At 44.1% G+C, this 19,718-nt stretch overlaps 1 protein-coding gene across 6 annotated transcripts in view; it reads right to left on the bottom strand.

Annotated features, from left to right (window-relative positions):
• git1 (G protein-coupled receptor kinase interacting ArfGAP 1) overlaps positions 1 to 19,718 on the bottom strand; it is a 247,947-nt gene that overhangs the window by 118,322 nt on the left and 109,907 nt on the right. For all 6 annotated transcript variants that reach the window (XM_038814323.1, XM_038814327.1, XM_038814328.1 and 3 more), the window contains exons 3-7: positions 16,417 to 16,529; positions 15,854 to 15,959; positions 9,504 to 9,590; positions 7,190 to 7,320; positions 2,772 to 2,866 (exon numbers count right to left, since the gene is read on the bottom strand). In XM_038814323.1, coding sequence (XP_038670251.1) covers positions 2,772 to 2,866; positions 7,190 to 7,320; positions 9,504 to 9,590; positions 15,854 to 15,959; positions 16,417 to 16,529 — 532 coding nt within the window. The remainder of the gene's footprint in view (positions 1 to 2,771; positions 2,867 to 7,189; positions 7,321 to 9,503; positions 9,591 to 15,853; positions 15,960 to 16,416; positions 16,530 to 19,718) is intronic.

The following is a 19,718-nucleotide window of genomic DNA, read 5'->3' as shown; positions in this document are numbered from 1 at the left end:
TGCACCTTTTAATCAAATTCCCCACTTTATCTTGGCCACCTCACACCTCAATGTCTATGACTTTTTAGAGTAGCACATTAGTGAATAGGCTTGCAACATCGACTAAGCATATAGACACAACATTGCTGTCGATATGCAGGTCACATAAAGTCTTTATACATGTAAAAGAATCCTTCATTATAGAATACTCAGTCAGAACTGGTTGCAGCAACTCGCTCAACCATTTGGACAATTTATGTTAAGCACAACCAATCACAGACAAGATAAGATGTAATAGGACGTTGCTTCAAATAGTCAAAAAGCATTAATCAAACATCTTTTATACAAAAATAGCATGAATGCAACAAAACAGGCAGTCAAAATCTGAAAGATGAAGGTAGGTTAATTTCAAACTCTATCTTTTCCCAGATGCTGATAGACTGGTTGTGCATTTCATGCCCTGCCTCTTTTTTCGGTTTAGGGTCAATGAACAAACAAAGATCCAGTTGTCACGTGAACGACATCTTATGACACATCTGTCCCGATCTTCTGGTCTCTGGATCTTGGGAGATTAGATGTAGCTTTCAAGAGTAACTTTGTGCCGAAATCCTGATGCACTGTCTCAGTTATAATTGCCATCGCAATGTCTTGACCCATCAAAGCCAACTTGCCAACCGACCAATCAGTGCCCTTTTGCTCACGTAGAATAAATTGTCGTTCTCTGAAATTTTGGCATTCTTGCATCTGTCCTGATGAGTGCAAGATGAAAGGTTTGACAGCATACCTCTTTCTTCAGCAATACTCCAATTAAAGTATAGTGGGTCAATCAACTGCATCACTCTGTCCTCTCCATGTCTGCTGATATATTTTATATGTGGGTTACATATTATCCCATCATTTTGCCTTATTACTTAGAATTGAAAAGCACCAGAGGAAATAAATTGATGCTAAGTCCTTATACAGGTATAGTATACAGTGCCACTACAATGAGCAGAACTAGTAATTGTGAGGAAAATCAGTCTCTTGCTTGGTGCATCTTTATTAACTACATCTGCATAGTTCAGTGACAATAAAAGATAGAGACATCATGCTACAATGAGGAGATGAATAGGTCTTTGGCATAATTCAGCAAACATGAGTATTTGGTATTTGAATGCCTAAATGGGAACTTGATGGACAAAAATAAATTTATAAGAGTTTCTGAAATGTATGCTGAGGAACGCAAGGCTTTAATAAAATAATGGAATAATATGTAACCCACATGTAAAATATATCAGCAGACGTGGAGGGGAAAGGGTGATGCAGTAGATTGGCCCACTATACTTGAATTTTTAATAAAATTCTGGAATTCGAGGTTTTTTATCCACACTGCTAAAGTCATGAAATCCTTTGATCACGTTGCATGGTTCTGGCCGATGGAAACTCATGAATTGGGAAAGAGAGTTTGGACAAGAGATGTGAACAGCTATGGTAGCTTAGTTCTTGGATGACCGGTACTGCTGTTGGCTGGAGGGAGGATCGCAAGATAAAGCAGCATTTTAAAAAAAAAATTGTTTACAGAAAGTTGTTGCCATTAAAAAAGGAACAGTAATATGTCAAGTCTGGGATGCCAATCCTGAATCAGTCAACTGTATGAAGTCCCATGACAAGCTGGCAACATAAAACAAGAAATTATGTATTGTCAAATATTGAGGGGCTCTGTAACTTAGAATAATGCACTAATTTGAATACGTACTTGGACTATCAGGCCAACCTGAGAATCACCATTTCCTGACACCACAAAGTCTACCCCGCATTCTACAAAGCAAGTCAGGAGTGTGATGTGATGCTCTCATTTTTCTTTATTTGTGCGGCTGCAACAACATTCAAAAAGTTTAACACCTTCCAGGACAAAGCAGCTTACTTGATTGACACCCCACCAACAACCTTAAACAATCACTTCTTCGACCACTGGTGCATAGAGGTAGCAGTGGGTACAAGATGCACTGTAACAATTCATCAATCCTTCTTCAACACATTTCAAACGAATCACCACCAACTCTGAGAAGCCATGATGTGGAGATGCCGGCGGTGGACTGGGGTGAGCACAGTAAGAAGTCTTACAACACCAGGTTAAAGTCCAATATGTTTGTTTCAAACACTAGCATTCGGAGCACCGCTCCTTCCTCCGATGAAGGCGGCTAAGGGAATACCATCAACTGTAGGTTCCCTTCCAAGCCACACACCATCCTGACCGGGAACTATATTGCCGTTTCTTCACCATTCCTAGACCAAGATCCTAGAACTCACTCCCTAACAGCACTACACCAGATGGACTGCAGCAGCTCAAGAAAGCGGTTAATTACCACCTTCTCAAGAGCAATTAGGGACGGACAATAAATGCTGGCCTTGCCAGCAGTATTCGCATCCCGTGGAAGAATAAAGAAATTATACAGGATAAGTTGCATGAGTGTGAAAAATAATACTGCAATTACATGATCACATCTAGACCACCAAGAGGACATTGAGACAATAATATTGATATTTAATCCCCTCTTTGAATAGTGCTTTTGACAATTACACCCATTTTGAAAAAGCTTCAGCTAAAGTTTACACTTAAAAATTGCGTTCATTATTAATTTTGGGGTTTGGGGAAAAAAAGGGGGAAATTGGCCACCTCATTGAATATAAGCAATTGAAACTCTATATGGTTAATAGTGGTGGTGCCTTTTCTATGACACCTCTATTTATCCAGTGGCTATATTCATAATATAAAGGAATGTACTTCAGGTGCCTTTGCAGAAGTCACTTACCTGGCCTTCGTCCACAAAGGTAAAATGCCAATCTATCTGTAAGTTCATACTGACACTCCACCAGTCTGTCAGCGAGATCATGGTGATTTGCTTGCCTACCAAGATTAAAAAATACAGATCACAGGGAGGTGAGAACAAGAATTTTGCCCATCTCAGGGTCACTTAACTCTAGATTCAGTCCCGTATAGTCACACAACATGTTTTTAACTTTAGCCATTTAAAAACAATAAAGATTGCACTTAGATATCTAGCAAAGTAGTCACAAAGCACTAATCAGCTAGCACAGTGGTTAGCACTGTTGCTTCACAGCGCCAGGGACCCGGGTTCGATTCCTGGCTTGGGTCACTGTCTATGCGGAATCTCACGTTCTCCCCGTGTCTGAATGGGTTTCCTCCGGATGCTCCAGTTTCCTCCCACAAGTCCCGAAGATGTGCTTGTTAGATGAATTGGACATTCTGAATTCTCCCTCAGTGAACCCATACAGGCGCCAGAGTGTGGCGACTAGGGGATTTTCACAGCAACTTCATTGCGGTGTTAATGTAAGCCTTCTTGTGACATTAATAAAGATTATTTTATTATTAATTGAATTGTTTCTTTATTCAGTTGTGGCTTACAGGCAAATTAGGTCCCTACTGTCATATGAAAGATATTTTATGACATACTGGCGCAGATCTTCTAGTTTCCAGATCGTCAGGGACTAGAGGTACCTTCCATTAATTCTGTGGGATTTGTCCAGGATGTTTGAATCCATTGGAAGTTAAAACTTCCTGAGTAATTCCCCTGCTCACTAGGACTCCCTAAAACCCTTATGAGCTGCCACCCTATCCATGTGTGCACTGTGAAAACGGACGTTTTGTCTTTAAAATATTTTTGGGGAATAGTGTGTTGTCCTGCAAAGAATGTGGTGTGTATTATGTAAATCATAGATGATTTAATTAAGCCAACAAAAGGTTAAGGGAGACCATTTGTCTGGAAGAATTGAGACATAAAAGGAGTGAATGTGCTGAATGGTAATGAACCTGCAGTCAGAGTGGTTTTATAAGTAAATAGGCTAGTTTAGCAATTTGCATTAAGAGATACGTGGGGACCTGTTTTTTCAGCTGGTAAATTTCAGCAGGTGGTAAGGAACTTTTACAACTTGCAACAGTTTCAAAAGTAAAGAATGGAATGGTATTACATTTTATTTTGACACAAAAGTGGGGGCCACACAAAAACATGAAATATTATTTGGAAAAGTTGAGCAAAAGCTACAGCAATTTGACTTGGGTAATATTACTGGATTTTTATAGTTAAAACATGTATAAAGAGAGTGTTCCCTGACCAAGTAGGGAGTCTTTTGGGGAATGTTTCTGAAGAGTAATTTTAACTGTGTAGCTGTACTTGTGTGTGCTTTTGTTTTCTTTTTGCCTCGTTAATAAACTATTCAAATTTAATTTTTAGATCAAAAAGTGTGACTGGACTTCTTGCTTTTGAGATCAGCAAGTTTTTTTCTCGTTGTCAGAATACAAAAGAAAGGGTATGATCCATAAGCCAAGTTTCCATCTGGGATTTGGTTTATTCAACAATTAACATATGCTGTTGTCATAACACCCATGCATTCGCTCATCCATTCACTCTTACACCCATTCACTAACACACTGAAAGTGGTTTAAATGTCCCAAAGTCTTTCGGTGTGTTAGGGAACACTTAGCAGAATATAGCAGAAAATACAGTAAAAAGGGGTGTAGCTAGTCTTCCCCTGACGATCCAAGATTAAAAGGAAGCAGTTCGATGGAAGACTGATCTGCATTTCTGAAGCAGCTAGGATCTGAAGACTAAACCAGAAATGTAGAGCAGTCATGGTGCAGAAAAGTAGGAGAGGAGTAGCAATCAGATGGCCATTGTCGCTCCTTAAGAGATTCGGGCCACGGTCTTTTCAAGATGCTTTTACAGTATCAGAATAGTAGTCTCTGGGCAATGCTCTCCTGATCAACAGGGGTCACTGTAAGTGATTAGACATCACTTTTAATTTGAGATCCACCGTTTTACATGTCTAAAACTGGTTCCTATCCAATGGTAGAATTGTGTGACCACATTTTCATGATACAACTCCTACAGCATTTTATTGTGAGAGTGCATTGCCCTCTCAGCAGGAAATACTAGATATTTTTGAAAGATGAGAAGGGCACTGCATTCCCATAATCAAACATTAATGACATTCAGCACTGGAGCTGGAATGTAATTAGTTTCAAATTTGGAACTCCTGTGTCATTCTGGAGGTCTCAAGCACTCTGAAAATGAACACAGTACGGTCATGTTTGTAGATGCTCCAAGTGGGAAAAATGTTGGATTATGTAAAAAAAACATTGTGAAGGAAGGTTTACATTTATTTTTCAATTTAGGGGCTTAGGGTGTTCAGGAGAGAAGATGTGCAAATACAATTTTGTGTCAGCTTTTTGAAATGTTGCGAAATGAAAGCATTCTTTTCTGTGTGACTGCCAACCCCCAACTAGTTATAGGCAGCACATTCCAAACCTGTAACCTCCACTACAAGGGTAGCAGATGTGTGTGAACACAACCACCCCCATGTTCCCCCTCCCCATAAAATCCTGGAACTCCAGTTGTAACAGCACTGTGGGTGCTCGCACACATCAACTGCAGCAGTTCAAGAAGGTGGCTCCTCACCACCTTCACAAAGGTGAAAAGGGATGGGCAATGAATGAATGCTGACCTAGTCAGAGAGGCCCACAACCCGTGAATTAATTTTTAAAAATGGTGCTCTCATTAACCTGAAGGTCATTTCTTCTTACTATTTTTGTATTATAAAAAAAAAATCCAAGTACAAAATCAGAAAAATAATCACTATTTATGCATTCCAGGGGAAGGCAGATAAACACCCAAGGAAGTGGGGAATAGGTTATGCTGATTGGGGTAAATGGAATGTGGCGTGAGCTGGCTCAGGTGGAGCATGACCACCTGTTGGGTCAAATGGCCAGTTTGTGTGCTGTGAAATTCTATGTAAACGCATATGCATAAAATCATTTACATGAGGTTCCTTTGGAAAAAAAATGTTGAACTCTCACTCTGGAAAACTTATTATACGAAATGGATTACCACTTGTTGCCACCCCATCCCAAAGTACGTTGAAGGTCTGAGGCATTGGACCAGCAATTGACCCTTGAGTCTGTTTCTTATCCACAACTGCACAGGATAGCAAAATGGCTCCCAAGACTTCACGGAGTCCCTGATTCAGCTCCTCAAATTCTTGGATCTTCTGGGCAGCACAGTAGCATTGTGGAGGGCAGCACGGTAGCATTGTGGATAGCACAATCGCTTCACAGTTCCAGGGTCCCAGGTTCGATTCCGGCTTGGGTCACTGTCTGTGCGGAGTCTGCACATCCTCCCCGTGTGTGCATGGGTTTCCTCCGGGTGCTCCGGTTTCCTCCCACAGTCCAAAGATGTGCAGGTTAGGTGGATTGGCCATGATAAATTGCCCTTAGTGTCCAAAATTGCCCTTAGTGTTGGGTGGGGTTACTGGGTTATGGGGTTACTGGGTTATGGGGATAGGGTGGAGGTGTTGACCTTGGGTAGGGTGCTCTTTCCAAGAGCCGGTGCAGACTCGATGGGCCGAATGGCCTCCTTCTGCACTGTAAATTCTATAATCTTCTCTCTCTCTCTCTCGAGCCCACCTCAATGTCTGCTAACTGCACCCCTTTTCATGCTCACCTTAACCGAGACCTCTTCCAGTTCTCATCTGTGACCCTTGCAGGCGGATTCAACAAAATTGACTGCCTCCGAACTGTGGTTCACTGAGCCTTGAACTGATCTGGTGACCTATCACAGCAGTCCAAGAGGGTCCCCACCCTTGTTACAAAGCAGGAACCAATGCAACAAGCATGGGAATATCCTGTATCTTAAATCTCCACTGTCTGTCGATTTAGCACATGACAGAGGGAAAAATGGATTTTATAACAATGCCTATGGCACTGGTTTCCCTTTTATAACATTGTGACATACAACTACTTCTTCAGATGAGTTTATATTGCGGACATGCATAATTTTATCATATCAAGGCAGTATGCATTTCCCTGAACATATGCCAAGAGCAAAAACTTCAGGGATTTGAATTATCGACATTTCGTAACAAACGCCTGCATCAATCTTTCATTTTAATGCTTTCATTTTGCTTAACTATTTCCAGTGCAAACAAAACATAAATATCAAAATATACACAACAATACAAGTCCTGAACAGAGATAAACATTGTTATGAAACATTTCAGATGTAAATCTGAGCACTGCATTGCTTCCTCACATATTTTAGGATCAGCTACCATAACAATGGCTATAACCCCCATAAGGAGTGCAATGATTTGCAGCAGTAGTATAAATGAAACAAAAATGTACAAAATAATTGAGGGCGTTTCCTCCCCCACTGACCTGGCATAATCTATGGGTGTTCTGCCATTAACATCAGGTGCTCCAGGATCTGCACCATAAACGACCAGTAGTTCAGCCTGGTGTATTTGTCCTGCTTTAGCAGCCACATGCAAAGGAGTGGTACCTTTTTCCTGATGAATGGAAAATATAAATTATTCAATAAAACCAGAAAATTCTAAGTACTGTACTGCACAGCTTACTTACACAACTCCACTTATGATGCAGTAGCACTTCACAAGCAAGAAAATGGCAGAATCAATCTTGGGTCTTGTCTTAACCAAGCTTAGCCAAAAACGTGGCAGGACCACTGCAACTGTAGTGTCTCTTTGAAAAATGTACGGTGAAACAGTGGTCGAATGCAAAGCCTGAAAAGGTATCCTAGAGTCCCTACAGTGCATAAGGAGGCCATTCAGGCCATCGAGTTTGCACCAACCCTCCAAAAGAGCACCTTACCTAGGCCCATGCCTCTGCCCTATCCCCATATTCCCACCTACCCTGTGCATCTTCAGACTGTGGGAGGAAACTGGAGCTCTGGGAGAAAACCGATGCAGACACGGGGAGAACGTGCAAACTCCACACAGTCACCCAAGGTTGGAATCAAACCCAGGTCCTTGGTGCTGTGAAGCAATAGTGCTAACCACTGTGATACCGCGTCGACCGTGTAGCAGCAGCAGATTGAATAATGATAATCTTAATAACAATCTTTATTAGTGTCACAAGTAGGCTTACATTAACACTGCAATGAAGTTACTGTGAAAATCCCCTAGTCGCCACACTCCGATGCCTGTTTGGGTGCACTGAGAGAGAATCCAGAATGCCCAATTCACCTAACAAGCACGTCTTTCGGGACTTGTGGGAGGAAACCGGAGCACCCGGAGGAAACCCACGCAGACACGGGGAGAACGTGCAGACTTCGCACAGTGACCCAGGCCGGGAATAGAACTCGGGGCTCTGGTGTTGCAAAGCAACAGTGCTAAGCACTGTGCTACTGTGCCGCCTGCTAATAATACATTTCAAAAGTAACTTTTGAAGGGGGGGAGAAAAATTTGCAGCGCTTCAGGAACGAGCCACTGGATAGCTCTTTCAAAGAACTGACAGAGAAATGATTGGTTGAACAACTGAGCTTTACCATTCTCTGATTTTCCAGCTGTTTCAACTCCGTCTAAAACCCTGATCTAGACTTCTATTTGCAGACGTCTGCAAAGGATTGGAACAAATTTGGCTACAATGCCCTCTGATGGTAGAACAGCCCACCAATCTTAACTGACTTTTTAAAAAAAAGAAAGCAAACCTATGGAATTGCATGCAAGCATTCTTTTGGAAGGAAATGATAAGAAATAAAATAAGAAATGAGTGGGAGCATATTATAGACCGAATAACTCAAATAACCCATCATGTTACAATGGCAAACGCTTTTAAGATCTTTCAGTGCCGTGAACCATTTATAAATATCATTCAAATTCAAATGAATTATATCTATGAGATTCAGTCAAAAACTGCTCAATTTTAACTGTATTTCAAGGTATTAAATATCTTGTGGTTTGTAACATTAGTTTAATCACACAATTCACACCGTCAGAATATATTTCACACCGCCACTCTATTAAGTGGCACTTAAAGGTAATGCAGGAAGTCCAGAAAATGTAATCAACTTAAGTGCTTGCGCACTCAATCATATAACAGAACAAACATGGCTGGAGAGTACTGTGCCTAAAATATTGGTCAATATCTTCAGCCAGGAGAGCAGACAGAGCTCGACTGATTTACAATCCAAGACTCAAATACATGTGGCAGCTTTGGACATGCATGTATTTTTTGATTTATTATTATAATGGCACCAGTGAAGTAGCAAATTTTTGTTCAGATTTTGCTCACTGTGTCTGATCACGTAGGTTTTGTGCACTGAAACAGTGTTAAACTCAAAGTCGATGCTGTTCAACTGAGATTAAAATAGTGTTCTGGTGACTGCTTCATTTAAAGGTAAATGGTCAGAGAATGGCAGTGTACTTACTGTGAACGTTCGATTAAATTCAAAAATCTTAAGATACCTGCTGTAATCAACTTTCAATTTGGCAAATAAATACTGAGTTTGCTGAAATGAAAGATTGCCTCAAGTTCTTTCTCCCCAAAAATCCAGACACCGGAGGAGTGATAATTGAAAACCATGGAAACAAGAAGAAAAAATGTATAGCAGGTTAGTCAGCATCTGAGAGAGAAAGGTCATCAGAATGGTTTCCCCTCTGGTGCTGATTGGCCTACTTTAGTTTCTGAAATGCTCCGAATTATGGAAAATATATTCCATGATAAACTTTACCGGGTGAAAGAAATTGGCCTGTGCTCCCAGGGACAGTAGCCTGAGACACGTCTCCAGATTCCCTGTGCGCACACTGGAGTGCAGTTGCTGTTGTAAGACAAAAGAATATAAAGATCAGTTAAAAATTGTAATACAGTTCCATTTTGACATTTTACACTTTTTTAACTGTCGATGGCATGTGTGATGTATTCTTCAATGTGCTGTTATATTGTGAATTTTATTTCTAATTCCAATTCTATCTGTTGGAACCAACCTTGATTTTTTTTTTTGAACTGAGGAAGGGACAATGAGACTAGGCAATTGTAGATTGGTCTAGTTCCCAATGGCCTTCCAGATTTAACAATGTTCAAGACATTTATTCAATTCTAGCTCAGAAATGTCTATGAATTCAATCAGTGGCTGCAAATATGTTGCACAAATTTAACATTTGAGTAGCTTCCAGTGGGAACAGGTCTCACATTCACTCTCTCTCCGACTCACACGCACCTCTTTCTCACACGGCCCGCCCACACAATCCCACACAGGCCCGCCCACAACACTCTCTCACACAGGCCCGCCCACACAACACTCACTCACAAAGGCCCGCCCACACAATCCCACACAGGCCCGCCCACACACACACTCACACAGGCCCGCCCACACAACAAATCACACACACAGGCCCGCCCACACAATCCCACACAGGCCCGCCCACACAACACTCACTCACACAGGCCCGCCCACAAACAATCACTCACACAGGCCCGCCGACACACTCACTCACACAGGCCCGCCCACACAACACTCACTCACAAAGGCCCGCCCACACAATCCCACACAGGCCCGCCCACACACTCACTCACACAGGCCCGCCCACACAACAATCACACACACAGGCCCGCCCACACAACACTCACTCACAAAGGCCCGCCCACACAACACTCACTCACAAAGGCCCGCCCACACAATCACTCACACAGGCCCGCCCACACAATCCCTCACAGGCCCGCCCACACAACACTCACTCACACAGGCCCGCCCACTCAACAATCACACACACAGGCCCGCCCACACAATCACTCACACAGGCCCACCCACACAATCCCACACAGGCCCGCCCACAACAATCACTCACACAGGCCCGCCCACACAACACTCACTCACACAGGCCCGCCCACAACAATCACTCACACAGGCCCGCCCACAACAATCACTCACTCACACAGGCCCGCCCACAACAATCACTCACAGGCCCGCCCACACAATCACTCACACAGGCCCGCCCACACAATCACACACAGGCCCGCCCACAACAATCACTCACTCACACAGGCCCGCCCACAACAATCACTCACACAGGCCCGCCCACACAATCCCCCACAGGCCCGCCCACACAACACTCACTCACACAGGCCCGCCCACACAATCACTCACACAGGCCCGCCCACACAACACTCACTCACACAGGCCCGCCCACAACACTCACTCACACAGACTCGCCCACACAATCACTCACACAGGCCCGCCCACACAATACCACACAGGCCAGCCCACACAATCTCACACAGGCAGGCCTGCCCACACAATCACTCACAGGCCCGCCCACACAATCACTCACACAGGCCCGCCCACACAATCACTCACAGGCCCGCCCACACAATCACTCACACAGGCCAACCCACACAATCACTCACACAGGCCCGCCCACAATCACTCACACAGGCCCGCCCACACAATCACTCACACAGGCCCGCCCACAATCACTCACACAGGCCCGCCCACACAATCACTCACACAGGCCCGCCCACACAATCACTCATACTGGCCCGCCCACACAATCACTCACTCAGGCCCGCCCACACAATCACTCACTCAGGCCCGCCCACACAATCACTCACTCAGGCCCGCCCACACAATCACTCACACAGGCCCGCCCACAACAATCACTCACACAGGCCCGCCCACAACAATCACTCACACAGGCCCGCCCACAACAATCACTCACTCAGGCCCGCCCACACAATCACTCTCAGGCCCGCCCACACAATCACTTACAGGCCCGCCCACACAATCACTTACAGGCCCGCCCACACAATCACTCACACAGGCCCGCCCACACAATCACTCACACAGGCCCACCCACACAATCACTCACACAGGCCCACCCACACAATCACTCACACAGGCCCACCCACACAATCACTCACACAGGCGCACCCACACAATCACTCACACAGGCCCACCCACACAATCACTCACACAGGCCCACCCACACAATCACTCACACAGGCTCACCCACACAATCACTCACACAACCACTCACACAGCCCCGCCCACACAATCACACACAGGCCGGCCCACACAATCACACATGCCCGCCCACACAATCACTCACACAAGCCCGCCCACACAACACTCTCTCATACACAGGCCCACACAATCACTCACTCTTGGTCACAGGCTCACACATTCACTCACTCTCTTTCTCTTGCACATGCCCACGCAATCACTCACTCTCTCACACACATGCCCACACACTCACTCCCTCGCTCATAGGCCCAAACATTCATTCACTCTCTCTCACACAGGCCCACACAACACTCACTCGCTCTCTCACAGGCCCACACAATCACTCACTCCCTCGCTCGCAGGCCCACACATTCATTCACTGTCTCTCATACATGCCCACACAATCACTCACACAGGTCCACATACTCACTCACGCTCTCTCTCACAGGCCCACACCTCACTTACTCTCTCACACACATGCCCACACAATCACTCACACAGGTCCACGTACTCACTCACGCTCTCTCTCACAGGCCCACACATCACTTACTCTCTCACACACATGCCCACACAATCACTCACACAGGCCCACACAACACTCACTCTCTCGCTCTCTCACATGCCCACACAATCACTCATTCTCTCACACACATGCCCACGCAATCACTCACTCTCTCTCTCACATGCCCACGCAATCACTCACTCTCTCTCTCACATGCCCACACCATCACTCACTCTCACACACAGGCCCACACACTCACTCATTCACACTCACTCCCTCGCTTGCTCATAGGCCCACACATTCATTCACTCTCTCGCACAGGCCCGCCCACACAACACTCGCTCACACACAGGCCCGCAAACAGGCCCACTCACTCACAGGCCCACACAATCACTCGCTCGCACACAGGCCCACACAATCACTCGCTCGCACACAGGCCCACACAATCACTCGCTCGCACACAGGCCCACACAATCACTCGCTCGCACACAGGCCCACACAAATCACTCGCTCGCACACAGGCCCACACAATCACTCGCTCGCACACAGGCCCACACAATCACTCGCTCGCACACAGGCCCACACAATCACTCGCTCGCACACAGGCCCACACAACCACTCGCTCGCACACAGGCCCACACAATCACTCGCTCGCACACAGGCCCACACAATCACTCGCTCGCACACAGGCCCACACACTCACTCACAGGTCCACACAATCACTCTCACACACATGCCCACACAATCACTCACACAGGTCCACACATTCACTCACACAGGTCCACATACTCACTCACACAGGTCCACATACTCACTCACGCTCTCTCACACAGGTCCACACAATCACTCACTCTCTCACACACAGGCCCACACACACACTTACTCTCACACACAAGCCCACTCACTCCCTCGCTTGCTCATAGGCCCACACATTCATTCACTCTCTCTCTCTCACAGGCCCAGTCACAGGCCCTCCCACACAATCACTCACACAGGCCCGCCCACACAACACTCGCTCACACACAGGCCCACACAATCATTCACTCTCTCTCACACATACATGCCCACACAATCACTCACTCACTCTCCCTCACTCACACACATACATGCCCACATTCACTCACTCCCTATCTCACACATACATGCCCACACACTCACTCACTCTCCCTCACACACTGACCCACACACTCACTCGCCCTCTCACACACTGACCCACACACACACACACAAAATAGGGTAGGAGCCGTATTATTGCAAGACAAAGAAGTTCCTAGTCTTTCTTTTTGCTGGATTCTCAAGGGAATTAAATCAGTAACAGAAAAATATTCAACCATTCAGACAGGGATGTTAAGCCGGGTACTAGTATTACAGCATTGAGATTTATGTTGCCAGCAACCCAACCAAGACAATCGTACATACAGACCACAACCCTTTGAAACATTTGGAGAGATTGACATCCAAACACCCGGTTATTTAGAAGGAGTTTGCTATTAAAACCATTTAACGCAAAAATCTTTCATGTGGCCGGGAGCGAAAACGCCACTGCGGACACTTTATCCCGAATATAAGAGATATATTTTGGAATAAGTTCTATATAAAATTGTGTTTAGTAATTCATACACAGTAATTGTCTGAGAGGAGAGCAGTCCTGTTCATTTGTTTTCTGTACTTCAATAGTCTTTAATAATTGTAACATAAATGATTGGGCTACTTTTTGTCACTGGGGTTTAATTTGCCGCCTCACACCAAAACAATTCTATGCACCACTACGAACTGGTGTTCCAAGACTAGCAACCAAAGATATTTTCCCATGCCTCAAAATTAGTCCAGATATTCTCATTACAGACATTTTAATTAGATTTACAGCATTCAACAAGGTCTACTCCCATGGGCTTGTGGCAAATGACAATGCAATTTTCTTACAATGCACCAGGGCATGAAATACCCTGCAATTCTTCAGCTTGCAATCATGATGCTGTGGAAAATCTTTACCCAAAGATTTATTTTTTTAAATTCTGAATTTAAAGTTCCTCATTCTTTTCCCCCCCCAATTAAGGGACAATTTAGCGTGGCCAATCCATCTACCCTGCACATCTTTGGCTTGTGGGGGCGAGACCCACGCAGACACAGGGAGAATGTGCATACTCCACATGAACAGTGACCCAAGACCCGGATTGAACCTGGATCCTTTGCACCATGAGGCAGCAGTGCTAAACACTGCACCACCGTGCCACCCCCTCACCCAAAGACCTGAATGTGAAATTGAAGTACTGTATAGGCAGCACGGTCGCCCAGTGGTTAGCACTGTTGCTTCAGAGCAGTAGGGTCCCTGTTTGATTCCCGGCTTGGGTCATGTCTGTGTGGAGTCTGCATTCTCCCCGTGTCTGTGTGGGTTCCCTCCAGGCCCTCCGGTTTCCTCCCACAAGTCCTGAAATATGTGCTTGTTAGGTGAATTGGACATTCTGACTTCTCCCTCGGTGTATCTGAACAGGCGCTAGAGTGTGACGACTAGGAGATTTTCACAGTAAATTAATTGCAGTTTTAATGCAAGCCTACTTGAGACACTAATAAAGATTTATTTTTTTTAAAATTGAAGTACTGTAAATAAGATGGTAAAGATGGATGTCAGAAGACGATCAACTTTGTTGAGTTGAGTTCTGCTAGCGATGGTATTGTTCCAAAAACTGCACCGAAACAAGAGTACGTGCAGCATGCTGACATGCCTTCATTATTGACACTGGTCCTTTTTAAAATCAAGATTTTCTTTATCCTTTTTTATTATCTAAATTTGTCACTGTTTCCTGGAAGCACATTTCAATGGTGTCAGCAATCACTTGCAGGGGGGGGGGGGGGGGGGGGCGTTCCATTCTTCATGCACAAGGCCAACAGACAGGTTTTTAGATCATAGTTATGAGCCACACAGATTGGCCACAGAACAGCAATTAGAAACCAACCTTTTATTTTAAACCCATCCCTGGTTGAGGCCAACTGTAGCCGACTTAGAATTTATTTAAAAAGTGTAAGCTGTCAGAAATGCTGCTCAAAACTAACTCCTTTCGATTGGCTTTGAGAAGCTGAACTGCCTGAAATCATCGGATGGTGAAATGGACACTGACCACTTGTGGCATTGGAAATAAAACAGTGATACAAAAAGAGAGTTATTAGTATGGGACTATGTAAGAGATTGGTTTATTTGATAATATTTTACAAGGAAACAGTGAATATGCTTCAACCAAATGCTGGTGGAGTAGCAATCACTAGGCACTGAATACAACTAAAAAGTAATTTGGCGTACATTTAGGGGAAACATTGCAGAAGGACAGAATTTTATATTTTATACCTGCTGAAAGTCTAGCTTACTTCTCTGAAAAAAATTAAGTTATTCGTAGGTCACTCCAGCAAGTTTGTGCCAAAAAAGACTTGCAAAGAAAAAAATGAGAGTTGTTCAAGCAAGATATCAAGTGATGTGACATCTGAACTGAATCTCCAATTTTCAAATTTAGTGTAAATTCAAGAAATAGATCTAATCTGGCCATTGTGCTGTTACAGCTGCAAATAAGACTTGTTCAAGACAGCTCACCTTACTCAGGTCCTTTGTGGTAACACCGTCATCATCACGACATGGTAGTTTGTGGACAAATGCCAACATTTGATACTTGGCTCGTATGAATTCTGCCTTGGTGGGGCTGCATTTAAAAAATGCATTTAAAAGGCATATTTTAGCAAGGAAATAACTGCAGTCTCAATAAGTTTGTAGCAATTTCACAGTCAATTACAAGGTCAGACCTATCACTACCATATTATTGACTGCACATTCTGGCAATATCACTTTTTCAAGGACAATGCGAAAAGATAATCAGCAAATAATCTGATCTAGCTACTTATTACAATTCCAAAATAACTAGATCCATATGATAATGGAGTCTAAAATTTGACAAGCTTGTAAATTGTACACATCCTGGAATTTCAATTAAAAATAAACTGTTGAATGGACTAATCACATCAATGGCTTTTTGGAACCAAAAGCAGCTATAACTTGTATGAAAAAAGTGGAGGGGAAAAAAAAGTTAATTGAAAAGAATGGTCTGTGTACATGCAATTTCAATACAGCAGGCTTGCATTTTGAAGCTGAATGGAACTCACTGTACTTTATCCTGAGGGTTTGGTTTGCGCCGTCCACTTTGCACTTGGGCTGGATCAAGCAGCGAGTGTTCCCAGATTGAGTTGGCTCCATTACTTGCTAAGGTCTGCACCATCTAAAATAAGGTCAAATGAAAATAACCATTTAGAAATTGTTTCTAAAGATAAAAATCCTACCTTTATGGCCAGATAGAGATAGTCCATTCATTTGTTGAGCTGAAAAGTACTTTTGCCTGATGATGGACATCGTTACCAGTGTTAGAAACTGTATAAGTGACCAGGCATAAGAATGGCAATATGTCAACACGCTGGGACAGAAGGAACACCATAAATATTTTCACCACACAACAAATTCTTGAGATCAGTGTGTCCAAGTCACCCTGCAGCTGCTGCTCCTAGCAGGACATTATAGAGTAGCATATCAAATCTGAATACATCTAAATAGGAAATGATACATCACTGGTAAATTGAGAGGGGGGGGGGGGGAGAGGGGGAAGAGGGGAAGGAAGGGGAAGGCGACGAGAGGGGCGGAGGGGAAGAGAGGGGGAGGGGAAGAGAGAGGGGGAAGTGACGGAGAGGGGACGAGGGAGAGAGAGGGGGAGTGGAAGGGAAGAGAGAGGGGAAAAGAGGGAAGGTAAAGAGGGGGGGGGGGGGAAGAGAAGAAAGAGAGGGGGTGGACTGATGTTTGAATCCTGAGGATTAAAGGGAATCTCTCCTATTACTACATTTCCAATCAGGAATCAAAATCTTTGCCAGTCTCTGCAAACAGTCTGCCCAAATCATTTGTACTCCAATCTACCTCTCCCCCTTGAAAAAATTAGGCTTTTTCTGGGAGGAAACAGGAAATCAAACAAGATTGATACACATTTAGTAATCTGTTAGTCTAAATCCGTCCTGTTTGAAACCCAAAAAATACAATAAGCCACTTTGATTTTTTTTAAAGTTAAAATTTTTTTTTTTTTTTTTTTTTTTTATAAAAAGAGTGCCCAATTCATTTTTTCCAATTAAAGGGTAATTTCACGTGGCCAATCCACACGATCAGTGACCCAGAGCCGGGATCGAACCTGGGACCTCGGCGCCGTGAGACAGCAGTGCTAACCACTGCGCCACCGAGCTGCCCAGTAAGCCACTTTGATTAAGGTACAACCTAATGTTTACTTCTATTTAAAACTGACCACGAATTTATTTCCAACAAAAGAAAAAAAACATGTAATGAGGGTTATCAAGGATAGATTGAAATAGATGGGAAAACCTTTGGAGTATATTTGAATGCTTACCACTTCACATTGCACACATAGGATTACATACTTTGGATATACAGCACAGAAAAACTAGTCCATGTCAGCGTTTGTTCTCAACTCTCATCTTTTCTTATCTAAATCTACTATCAAAATCATCATATGCTTGCCTAGTCTCTCCATAAATATAGAACTCTTTCTACTTGAAGCAGTACTGCAATTTGCTGGGGCTTCACATGTTTTAGAATGCATTCAATTTACATTCATGTTGTCTGGTGGGTTTCAGAGCGCTGATGGCACTTGCACCCAAAACGCAAATGCAGTTGATTCAAGGTTGAAATTACAACATTCATTTTCCAACCACAGAATCTCCAGGTGCCACAAAATACCTGTAATTCTTCAGGAATTGAAGTGACACATTGTTACGCTAGACTAGAGCAGTGTTTTTCAAATTTCCTTTTTCCGGGACCCACTTTTACCAGCCGGCTGACATTGGCAACCACGCCTGCCGACCTTGGCGACCCACCATTTTTGCTTACCTTTAATGCAACAGGTGAGCCATCTTGGTCCTCACAATCTCACTCCAATCAGATTCACAGGAGGAGGGGGAAATGCGCATATCAGTTGCATCTTTGTGAGAACGAAAGTCTAACCTCGCACATGTAGGTCATTGTGAAGGGCAATAGCAACAAAATGCTCGTTTTACTCAGCACTGGAAACTCCTGAGAGACGGTACTCCAGAATGCTGACAGCCTCATGGACTTGTATATGTGGCACAAAAGTTCAGTCTCTTCATTTAGAGTCAGCTGTAAGTTAATAATGGACTCTGGGGTCTCAAACTCAAAAGGACTTTTTGCCCACCTATTCTGCTTCAAAATCTGAAACGTCTGCTCTGGAAAATAGCAACACAATCTTGATCAGCGCAGCCAGATGTGACTGAATAAGGCTCTCCAGTCTATTGACAGCTTCCTCATTAATATTGTTTTCTTCGATGTGTCGTAGCAGTGTGAGGAACACGTAGTAGTATTGGCTTTGTACTTGCACTTGCCAACTTGCAATGACTTTGGAAAGCATCTATTTCTTCACAGTTCCGAAAGCAATCATCAACCTTCCCTTACAATTGGAGGTTCAGCTCGTTTAGAATTAAAAAGCTAAGATATTTAGCATCCAACTCTTATTTGTCAGTCCTTCACTGCATAGAACACACATGGGCTTTGCATTGGCACAATTGATAAAGCCATACCTCAAGAAATCATCTTTGTACTGCTTTGATCCTGATTTCAGTTTCTTCTTAATGGGTTGTTCACCAGAGGCCCTGGAGTTCTAGATACAGCTCACACCAGTACTGCTTTGTTCTGCCCTGGACTTTGCCCCAGAGAAGGTGAGAGGTGTTTGAGACCTTTTATCGTGAGTTGTAGGAGTCAGGGCCTCCGGAGGACCATGAAGCAATTTTTGGATGAGTTGATCTTCCCAGAGGTGGAGCAGTACAGAAAACAAAAGTTGGTGATGCCGATAGGGCCCCGAGGAGATTGTGAGTTATATTCAGTTAATGCAAACAAGTAAAGCGCCAGGTCCGGATGGGTTTCCTATTGAATTTTACAAAACAGTTGTTGGTCAGTTGGTCCCACTGCTCTTGGATATATTTAAAGATTCTCTGTTCCAGGCAGTGTTGCCCGCCACATTAGCACAGGCATCAATCTCCTTAATCCTGAACAAGGACAAGGATCCCATAGGTTGTATCAGCCTATTTCGCCTACCTGGGGTGATCTTGGAGGAGCTGACTGGAGCAGTTGTCGGCCAATGTTAAGAGGTTGCTAAATGTGGTGTTATCGCCCTCCTTAGGGACCGAGCCAGAGGTGATTATTTCGATTAACTTGGCGAAGAGATGAGATGGGGTACCTCTTCGAGACCGTTGGGCAGTTTGGCTTCGGACCAAAATTTATTTAATGGATGAGTCTTTTGTACAAATCCCCCCCACAGCGAGTGTACATACTAACGCCCTATACGTGGGTTATTTCCAACTGAACTGGGGTACAAGACAGGGGTGTCCGTTGTTCCACTATTGTT

Source organism: Scyliorhinus canicula, chromosome 12 (genome assembly GCF_902713615.1).
Source record: "Scyliorhinus canicula chromosome 12, sScyCan1.1, whole genome shotgun sequence".
Lineage (NCBI taxonomy): Eukaryota > Metazoa > Chordata > Chondrichthyes > Carcharhiniformes > Scyliorhinidae > Scyliorhinus > Scyliorhinus canicula.
The sequence above is the reverse complement of the archived record's forward strand: the minus strand, read 5'-3'. Positions and strand labels throughout refer to the sequence as shown.